At 32.7% G+C, this 10879-nt stretch overlaps 1 protein-coding gene across 1 annotated transcript; it reads left to right on the top strand.

The window, feature by feature from the left end:
- Nucleotides 1-4256: 4256 nt before the first annotated feature.
- LOC134251016 (uncharacterized) lies at nucleotides 4257-10659 on the top strand. Its single transcript, XM_062733377.1, has 10 exons — nucleotides 4257-4596; nucleotides 7244-7295; nucleotides 7563-7772; nucleotides 8130-8245; nucleotides 8342-8471; nucleotides 8657-8820; nucleotides 9065-9124; nucleotides 9313-9409; nucleotides 9777-9896; nucleotides 10281-10659. The coding sequence occupies exons 1-10, from the start codon at nucleotides 4501-4503 to the stop codon at nucleotides 10580-10582; spliced, it is 1347 nt and encodes a 448-aa protein (XP_062589361.1). The 5' UTR covers nucleotides 4257-4500; the 3' UTR covers nucleotides 10583-10659.
- The last annotated feature ends 220 nt before the right edge of the window (nucleotides 10660-10879 follow it).

Genomic DNA, 10879 nt, shown 5'->3' with positions numbered 1-10879 from the left:
GAAGAGTTTCTCTATTGTAGATGGCACATAATAAAACCCTGGCCGTCCGCTCCCTTAAAACAAACAATAATTTTATTTAATGCCAACAATTTCAATTTCTCTTAATGGAAATTGACTTCCAATCGCAAATGCTTAACTTCTGAAACGGTAACCCCCCCCCCCCCCAATTTTAACCTAATATCGGATTCATGCGAGACTTAAAAAATCATAATTCAGCTTTATATATGAACATCAAAAGCGAAAAATTGGTAAAGTTCAATTTAACCTTAAAAAAAAAAAATAATAAGGCCTATTTAAGTATTGACATCTGTACACTACCTTAAAACCATGCAGTAGTATATTTTACATGTTTTTATAATTGTTGCAAAAAGTTTAAGATACCAGATTTGTGAATATTTATGAACATTTATTTTAAAATGTATACAATGTACATAAGTAATGTGTAAGAAAATGTGTTGAAAAGAATTCCTCTGTCTTTGTTATTTTCAATCTTTAGAGAGTAATTCTTAATATTAATGTAAGCCTGCACTGTAGCTGACTATCAGTCAATTACGCCACTCTAACCAACTACCGTATGTTACCATACGTATTTTGTCGAGCTTCAAAAGTCTAAAATTGTTTTAGTGGGTTTGCTTTTGGACAGATCTTTTCTCATTTTTGAGTGACTGTCCGCATTTTGTACAAGGAAAGAACAAATGTGACTGCGTAACAAACTGAAAAAGTGCAAGAAAAATGCTAGTAGAAGGGTCAAACATGTATATCGAAATCGTCGAAAATTCACCACCTTCCGCGGGCTTCGCCCCTTGGGCCCCAACCAGGGCTTCGCCCTGGACCCTTTGGGGGCCTTATGGCGGCCCCCAAACCCCAGCCTATCCAGGCGTCCACATCAAATGTACCCTGGCTACGCCCCTGGCAAAATATGCAAGTCTTCTCAGTCAGGTATATAGCATCTCCGCAGTTAGACCTATGTGGCCCAGATATGGGATCCTCCTCGAGGTTGCAGATGGGCATTGGGTACCTTACGGTCTCAAGCAGCACAAGATCTTGGAGGAGACTAGGCCCCTAAATGCACGGCATGCATGGTACACCGGCATGTGGATATGCCCTGATGCCTGTAATCCTAGTCCCCAGCTATGGGTCAACTAGACCCACTGCCTTGTGGGAAGGCTTGGGAAAGACAAAGGCTATGGAAGATAATCCAGACAGAAAATCCGTGTAGATGAGCACAAAATCAGGGGAACGCAATCATCTAAGGGAAGGACAACCCTGAAAGAAAACCACTGTTCCGAGCTTCCGAGTTCAGGGATTTTTGCTTATGGCCAACAACCCTAACATGTCAAACAATGCAGCTACAGAAACCTTAACCAGAGACACTCAGGATACTGATAGTATGACGCGCGAATCTCTCACCCTGATAGGAGATGTCCTTCGACCAAAAAAAAAAACAAAAACAAAAAATAAATTAAAAAAAACACGTAGAGTGGGCTGCTGGAACGTGCAGACCCTCTACCAAACAGGAAAACTAGCACTTGTAAGTGGTGAGAGAAGGAGCATAACAAGATCCAGCCTCTTGGAGTAAGTGAAACTAGATGGACAGGCACGGGGTCAAAGTTAAAACAACTAGTGTCAGGACATCAAATACTCTACTCTGGAAGAACTGACGAACATGCATAATAATAGAGGAGTAGCAATAATCACAACAAAAGAAGTTCATAAAAGTCTATTACAATGGAAGCCTGTGAATGAACAGATCATAACAGCAAGATTCAACTCAACTTTTGCCAAACTTACTGTAGTGGTATCCTATGCACCAATAGATGATGTAGAAGACGATGAGAAAGAAAGTCTCTTTTTACGACAGCTTACAAGAGATAGTAGACAATACACCATTTCCTGCTTATCTTGGGAGACTTAAATGCAAAAGAACTTCCCATATGGTCATAGTTAAGAAAAACCAAATGACCATGTCATTATTAATAAAAGATGTAGAAGAAGCCTCCTGGATGTGGTTGCAAAACAAGGAGCAGACGTGGAAATTGACCACTCATTAGTATTAGCTAAAGTCAAGTTGACACCAAGGAAATCAAGGAAGAAAGATCAAAGACCGCCTCCTATTACATCCAAAAGCTGAAAGATGCGAAAATTATGAGATCTTTTCAATTAAAAGTCCAGAACAAGTTTGCGGCTCTTATGGACCACTCAGATGAAATGATATGGAAACATTTAATGAGGTTCTATTAGATACTTGGAAAAGAAAGAGCAAAAAAGAGGAAGAATACAGCAACGTAAAGAAAAGAAAAAAAAATCCTGTCCACTAAATCAGAGACAAAAAGATCTGCTCCAAGCGGAATATTGGACAAAAGACATAAGTAAGGAAAAATGAAAGAGCAGACAGGAAGGGATTCACTGAAAAACTAGCTAATGAAGCAGAACAAGCAGCTTCAAAACAAGATATGCAGACCCTCTATCGAATCACCAAAACACTAGCAGATAAATTTCAGTCATCATATTTACCGGTAAGAGACAAAAAAAAAAAAAAAAAAAAAAAAAGAAATGTCTTATCAAAAGAAGAAGATATACAGAAACGATGGAAAGTACATTTTGAAGAAGTGTTCCCTACAAATGATACAGGAAATAAGGTCCTGATAACCCCAGCTATAAACACATTGGATATTAATACAGATCCACCCACTGTAGAAGAGGTGAAAAAGGCAATAGGGTAACTAGAAATGGAAAGACTGCTGGCATTGACCAGATAAATGCAGAGCTCGTCAAGGCCGAAGAATATTGGACACCTACCATCTTGACAAATATTCTACAGAACATATGGGAAATCAGAGGAGACACCAACTTTCTGGAGAACAGGCCTTATAGTAAAACTTCCAAAAAAGGAGACCTTTCAAACTGCAACAAGGGTAATATAGAGGGATAATGCTGCTCTCGGTATCCAAGAAAGTGCTAAGCAGAGTGATATTGAACAGAATCACAGACATAGCAGATCCTCTACTGCGGAAAGAATAGGCAAGTTTTAGAAAGGGAAGGTCATGTGCCGATGTTCACTATCAGAGAAATATTAGAGCATAGCAATGAATGGAACTCTTCACTTTACATCAACTGTATCGACTTTACAAAAGCTTTTGACAGTGTTAATCGCCTAGCCTTAGAAAAAATTCTCAGATGTCATATGGAATTCCAGATAAAATCATCTCCATCATTAAGATGCTGTACACGGATATAAATGCCAGAGTTACCTGTGGATCAAACCTATCAGAGGAGTTTAAATCGAAGACTGGAGTAAAACAGGGATGTCTGTTCTAATCTCCCTAAATAATGAAAATATAGAAGAGATCACAGAATTTTTCCATCTAGGATACAAGATCGCTGCAGATGGGAACTCTGAGGTAGATGTGCTAGCTCGGATTTCTAAAGTCACAGGAGCGTTTGTTGCACTAAGAAAAATCTGGAGGTCAGCAAAGATCAGCATACTTAGTAAATACCAAAATAAGGATCTTCAAGAGCAACATGCTTGGGGTCCTCCTATATGGTGCTGAAGCATGGAAAGTTACAAAAGCCATTTCAAACAAGCGAGATGCCTTCCAGACACGTTGACTTCGCAGAATACTACGCATCTTCTGGCCTAATACCATCTCAAACAAAGAGCTGTACGAAAAGACTAATCACTCCTCTACCCCAAGTTATAAAGAAAAGGAAATGGCTGTGGATACGACATATATGTAGAATGCACCCAACCACCTTCCCAAGGGTTTCATTGAGATGGACGCCATCTAGCAAGAGAAAGAGAGGAAGACCAAAAGAAACATGGAGAAGATCTGTAGAGAAAGAGATAAAAGAAAATAGCTGAACATGGGGACAGATCCAAATTAGATGGACACAAGACAGGCCAACGTGGAAGTCTCTGGTGACGGCCTCATGTGCTAACCAGCACAAAGAGGATTAAAAAGTAACCGGTACAGTATACATGGTATACTTGGAGGGGAAAATACGTCCATTTCGAAGATAAAGAGGTAGGCATGAATATATTTTTCCTCAGAAAGAGGACGCTGACACGCATTCTCGCTTGTCTTTAGAACACAATTAGCGACAGGAAGCATTCAGTCACCCAAAACTATTTTCATTAAAATATTTCCTTTAAATTAGAATTAATATAAAGTTCTCTGACAATACAATGCATAATATTAAAAAATACAATACATCTAGATTTTGCACCGGGAAGCAATATCCTGAAATGTAACCATCTGGATCGACATTCACGCAATTTCATTTTAAAAAAATTAATGTTTGTTTGACAAGATATGATTTACAATGAAAAAGAAGAATTTGAAGAAGAAAGTGAACACGGAAGAAATATGAGGATTATATACACGTGAATTAACAGATTTAAATCCCCATAGTTTGTTCACATGTCATGCTATCCCATCGACCGATTGCTCTATCTAGACACACATGTCGGTCTGAGGGATTTTACCCCGCGATCCGCGGATGATTTCGAGCTGGACACTGGCTACGTTGCTGGTCAGCGTAACTTCACGTGAAGTTTGGACCTCGCTGTGTTATTCCAGGAACTGCTTTATGACGGTAAGATTTGATATTGTCATAGCAAACTACTCGCTTATACCTAACATCGCCTAAGCTGTCATAAGGCCATTAAGGGATGTTGGCGATTTATCCTTCCTGTTTTATTTTTGGTACAATAAAATATAACTACATGTAAATTGGGTTTACTGAATTCTAAATTAATTTGTAATTTTTATTGTAAAAGTTCCCTGTGGTAACATTTTTTTGTGGTATGACTTGAGGTTGTATAATATGTAATATAATTATCTTCAAATGCTCGGAAAATGTTACACCAAACATTATTAACATATGTAAACATGATAAATTCTACTACTTAAAAGTACAAAATATTTACATGTATTATTTTTCAGCAGTGTACAAAGTTAATACTGTTTTTAAAAGACAAACACATGAACAGGCAAGTGATGTGCGTGATATATCCGATTTTTTCCATTATACCTGAAGCGTAAAATGGTTGACAGCATTCTTATAATACCAGCTGTAACATTTATACAATGCTGAAAAATGACCCGGTCCGTGAAATACGCTGGTGTAATTTTATTTGTCACAAGTGGTTGCCATGGCATTCGCCTTACCCGGTAATTGATGCGTTTCAAAGTCGAATTTCGGCAAGCATCATATTTACAGAAAAAATGCGGTTTAATTAATAGTGGAATTTTTCCACAAAGAGGACTAGCCTTAGTATGAACTTTATACGAAAATAAGTTTTCTTATGGAAAACTCGGAAAGCGGAACTCAATATGTATTTTTTTAAAATCAAAGTTCTGCGCTATTGACAATAGTTAAAATTTAAACAAAAATCGTATGTAACATCGGTCCGTGTAACACTTAACAATTCAAATTTCTAAAATGATTTTGAGTTTTAGAATGTTAATATATTAGTTCAAATTTCTAAATTTCAAAAACTCAAAATGATTTGGTATATTAAAATTTAATATTTTAGTTCAAAAATCTAAAATGTCAGATTTCCAAACAGGTTTTTAAGATTTTAATATTTTAGATTTTTACCTTAAAAAATCAAAATTCAAATTTCCAAAAACGATTTTTGTAATCTAAACGTTTGAGTTTTTAGTCTACTGTTTGCTCAGAAAGTTTAGTCTTTTGATTATTTGAAATCAGCTTCAAACTTCTAAAATCCAACTTTGAAACCTTTTAGATTTTTAGAAAATTGGAAGTTTAGTTCAAATATGCTAATTTCAAATAACCTAAACACTTTGAGTTTTAGAATTTTACTTTAACAATCCAAAATACCAAGTTTCTAAACCCGATTTGATTTTTGAATATCAGCTCAATATTCTAACTATCTTAAAGCTCCTTTGCTTAGCCAACAGTGTTTTTGTAATAGTTTCAAAATTCAAACCAGGTTTGGAACTTGATATTTTGGATATTTGAAGTAAATATCTAAAACCTCCAAGTGTTTTGGTTGTTTGAAATTTGAATGTTTGAATCAAAATTCTAAATTTTAATAAAATCTAAAACGTTTTGAAATTTGAAATTTAGAAGTTTGAAGTAAATTTTGAAATATCAAAACTCGTCAAACTGAATTTTAGATTGTTAAGCGTACACTTATTAAATAAACAGTAGGCTAAAAGCTCAAATTTTGAAATACAAAATTTGTTTTTGGAAATTTGAATTTTGAATGTTTAAGGTATAAATCTAAATTTCTAAAATTCTAAAACCTGTTTGGAAATTTGAAAATTTAGGTTTTGAACTAAAATATTAAATTCCAATATAAGAATCAGTTTGAGTTTTTGAAATTTAGAAATTTGAACTATTATATTAACATTCTAAAACTCTAAATCGTTTTAGAAATTTGAATTGTTAAGTGTTACACGGACAAACATCAAATACATCATTTTGAAATACGCTTTAAAAAGAAATATTTGCACTCAATTAAAATTGCTTTTTTACACAGTCCTGTTTATTTGTTTGTGTAGTAAAAGGTACAGAAAACAACAACCATGCCATAAAGTGATACATTTTTGATTAAATATTTTTTCCTCAAAAAGAGGATGTTGACACAGTTTAATTTTCGCTTATATTTATAACAAAATTAACAACAGGAAGCATTCAGTCACCCAAAACTATATGTTCATAAAAATTTTATTATTTTAATGTTTATTTTAATGTTAAAATTGATTATTTTTTCAATAAATAATTTTTAGTTAACAACATTTTTCAATAGAAATTGTCAATTTTCCTGAGGCAAGTGATACATATTAGATATTAAATGTAGAGAAAGAGAGAAAAACGTAGGGATTAATGAATGAAAAAAAACCCAATGAAATAAATAGAATAAAGTTAAAAAAAAAAGTAAATAGTTGAATAAACTGCATTTGAATATTAATTAAAAACAATAATAAAGATTAAAACACAAAGAAAATCAATAAAGGTTCTTAAAAAAGACAAGACAAGAAATTATATTTAACTCGTAGCAGAACTTACAAGAATACCGTTTTCCTAAAAATTAAAATAGCGGGTATGGCGAGGAGTAAATATTGCTCTTACTGCTAAATTTGTGATATACCGTATTTGTTGATTGTTGTTTGCACTTTATGTTATATTATTTTCCCATTGTTATAGAAATAATTTTTTAACATCAGATACACATCATGAACAAAATATAATGGAGTATTTCATTATTCAGATATCACATCCGACAACTGAGAACTTTACCTGCACCGTGGGATATGAAAATGGTTCGTATTTTTTTTTATCTCTCTATATGGTAATTTATGGATCCCTTAAATGCAGATTGAAGTAATATTTTAATTATCAAATGTGTTGAAAGTTTCATTGGAGAAAGAAATAAATATTTATAAATTATCCCAAAAATAATGTTTACAGTCTTTCGCAAAACCCACATCTCATTCAGGTTTTTTCTCTATTTTTATCCTCTTCACGGCCTTCTAATTTTTTATCAAGAGATGTTAATCATCTTCATCAATATATTTTTCTTTATAAAGAGTTTCAGAAATTCAAGAAGAAGTATGCAATTCTCGAAAAATACGACCATCCACCCATAGGACTGCTCCATGAAAAACTTAAGCTAACATTTCTGAGACTTCAAGATTATTCCAAGACTCCCCATCAGGAAATAACTAAGTACAACAGCAAGGGTCTAGAAAATGTCACACACGGATTAGAAATTCACGTCAGAATACCTGAAAGTAGTGGTAAGAACAAGCTAGAAAGATGCACACACACCCAAATAAAAAAAAAAACTTCGTCCAAGAAATGTTTCTATATACAGGGTGTGTATAGGTTAATAGGGCATATGATCAAATCTTCATTTCAAATAGGAACAGCTGAAGAAAGTATTTTAAATTCTATTAATTGAATCAACATTCTACAGTGTATAATTCTTATTTTATTCATAATTTGATTTTCTTTTTCACCTATATTTAATTTTTCAAAATTTTTCTGATCAGATTTAACTTGTATGCTACCTTTTCATCAAATTAATAAAATTAATGCTTTTTTATTTCAAGGAGGGATGTTTCAGCTTTTAATTGTTAAAATTATTCTCACAGAGAACAAACGTGTTCTATATCTGGAACTGAGCAGCAAAAGCAAACATGGAGAAAACGATAGATTTTATGAAAGATTTCCAAAGAAACGAATATTTAATTTTTCCTCAACACGTGCAGTAAGTTTATTTCATTTACAGTGTATTTTCAATTCAAGCAAATTTTGTTATTATAAGTATTATATCTATGAATTGGTATAACTTCGTTTCTTTTAGGTAACTATCAAAAATCGTCTTTGTCTTCAAGATATCAAGCACTGGCCTGTCTCATATACATTACTTCTAACATTATATCAGCCTCATATGACCCCTTTGTCAACAGAACATTATCTGTCTTTTTCAAAAGGTGAGATATGTTTTTCATATACATGTAATTTATATTCAAACATGTAAAGTGTGACATTATTGAGTAGTTTAAAAAAATGACAGAATATGAAATAATATATTAATTATTATTACATTTTTTTTTATTCAATAGATATTTTGATATTGCTAATTGCATAATTCGTTTTAATTAATTTTATTTTAAAGACAATCTTGCAGTAGCTGTCTCAAATTTTCCAAAGAAAAACGATATCCATGTCGTCTTTTACACACCTCAATTCATGTGTGTTAAACGTCTGTTCTTGTGCAATGACACTGATTACAAAACATGTGAGAAATTCATTAGGAAATGTCCAGAAAAACTTGACATGGTAGGTATTTCATTCCGATCCACATTGCCTATTTAGAAATCACAAAAAGATGAAAAAAATTTAGTTAAGTGTTAACCAGGTTAAAGAAGAAAAACTTCTGAATCTAATTAGTGATTCCTGAAAAAACAATAATGAAATAAATGTTCAGCCTATAAAATGAACATTTTATTTAACTACGTTTTGTTTCCTCTTGATATAAAACTAATCCTATTTTTCTGATCATGATAAAATTTATTTCCTTTAGATTTCTCACACAAATGTATGCACATTTTTTGACATACTTCCAGGGGAATACTATATCAAGGTAATTATATTCCGTTTCTATACTGTAGTTGGCAAGATTTTAAATATCAATCCTTGTAATTTTGAATGGAACATATTAGGATTAATCGATTAAAGTAGTAAATTTGAAAATGTAATTTATTTTTGAATAAATTTTATTTATTTACACATCTAAAATGTATATTGATTGACATGCATGTATATTTACAGGTAGAAATTAATTGCCCCTCTATGGATATGGAGGACGGATCTTTCTACGCTGAGTCGTATTCTCCTGTGATAGAGATCCCAGGACCTCCTGGAAAAGGTACAGCTCTATAGATATCTTGATGATTGGCAAAGATTTAATATTGAACACAAAATTTACTTTTGTTCTTCGAATTCCTTATTTATAGATAAACTATTGGAATTAAACATTCCATGATACATGTATGCAATATTGTACGATAAACTAATGTTAAAGGTTGTGTTAATCTGGCTTCATATGACCAGAACATGTCAATATTTTGATTTTGAATGTCTTAAGTTTTATTTACTATGTATTTCGAAAATTGCATGGATGTTAAATATTCAGGGAATATAGCTATCTATTCTTGCGCGTTTCCAAACATGGTATTAGCTATTCGATCAAACTTTTGTTTCATGACACTTAAAATAAACATTCTCTTTTACAGATGTGATGATAATGCACAATAAAAGTCAAGAGGAGACAAGCAATACCCCGTTTATTATCATTGGATGCTTAATTGCTCTAATCCTTTTAATTGTGATGTATATTGCAGTGAAGAAAAATGGTTTGTACAAATGATATCAAATGTTTTAAGAGAAAAATGTTGTCTTCTGCAGCTTTTTAAGAAAATACGGGAAAATGCACAAGATCATGATTTCACAATCAGCATGTAGGAAAATCTATGTGTAGGGTTTTACAGCATGGTATTTCAATAATTCCGAAAAGATGAATTTTAATTTCTTACATCATTTCCATATTTTATAAAAATCAAGGCAAAATTTGTGTCGAAACAGTACCTTGTTCTGTGTGATTTTCTATTATGTTGAGTTTCTAGAATCAACATACATGTATATAATATCGAACAGAAGTAATAAGTTTTCTTTGAATTAAACCGATATCTTGAGAATTTTTAATAATCATAAAGTTGATGTTTTTATTTTTTAATCAGTTTCCCCGATTCTTGAACGGAGAAGGAAAAAGTCCCAGGCTGAAGAGATGAACCTATTCAACCAATCAGCTGATCGTTCTACGCAGCCTTGTACACATTCATCTGAAATTCTGTCAGAATCGATAAATCAAGTCTCCGAGGATAATATACACATTAGACTCAATGAGAGACTGCATTTAACAAATTATGACCCAGTTTCAAACATCGCAGAAGAAAATGAAGATCTGAAGAGAGATTTTTGCAAAATTAATAGAATAAAGAGAAATGAAAAAGCTTGCCCTGTTCATGGTTATAGGTCTTAAATGTATTATTTTTGAAACTCCTAAGACATGATTTAAATAATTTTTGTATTTATAGTGAATAAATATTTCTTTGCTTTTGTTGTTTTTTGTTCATCACACTATATAGGATTCAATTTTAATATACTGTTTGAAAATCAAATCTTGCAGACATATGGATTTCATGGAAGTCATCATAGTTTTTTTTTCCCTATTTACTTTAGCAATAGTTAAAAATTGATACACTAGCATAGACAATCATTTGCCGAGGATATTAAAGTCGTCTGATCAAGTCCTTAAGTAATTGAAAATACTCACAAA

Source organism: Saccostrea cucullata, unplaced genomic scaffold, assembly GCF_032062105.1.
Source record: "Saccostrea cucullata isolate Sc308-1 unplaced genomic scaffold, CSIRO_AGI_Scuc_v1 ctg746, whole genome shotgun sequence".
NCBI classification, from domain to species: domain Eukaryota; kingdom Metazoa; phylum Mollusca; class Bivalvia; order Ostreida; family Ostreidae; genus Saccostrea; species Saccostrea cuccullata.
Note: the sequence above shows the minus strand (reverse complement) of the source record. Positions and strands in the feature narration are given on the sequence as shown.

What these genes read in the sequence shown, in the direction of transcription:
- LOC134251016 (XM_062733377.1), top strand. Translation starts at nt 4,501, where the DNA reads ATGATTTCGAGCTGGACACTGGCTACGTTGCTGGTCAGCGTAACTTCA. An exon ending in CAGAATACCTGAAAGTAGTG is followed by an intron (nt 7,773 to 8,129) that starts GTAAGAACAAGC and finishes TTATTCTCACAG; the next exon opens with AGAACAAACGTGTTCTATAT. An exon ending in GTCCAGAAAAACTTGACATG is followed by an intron (nt 8,821 to 9,064) that starts GTAGGTATTTCA and finishes TATTTCCTTTAG; the next exon opens with ATTTCTCACACAAATGTATG.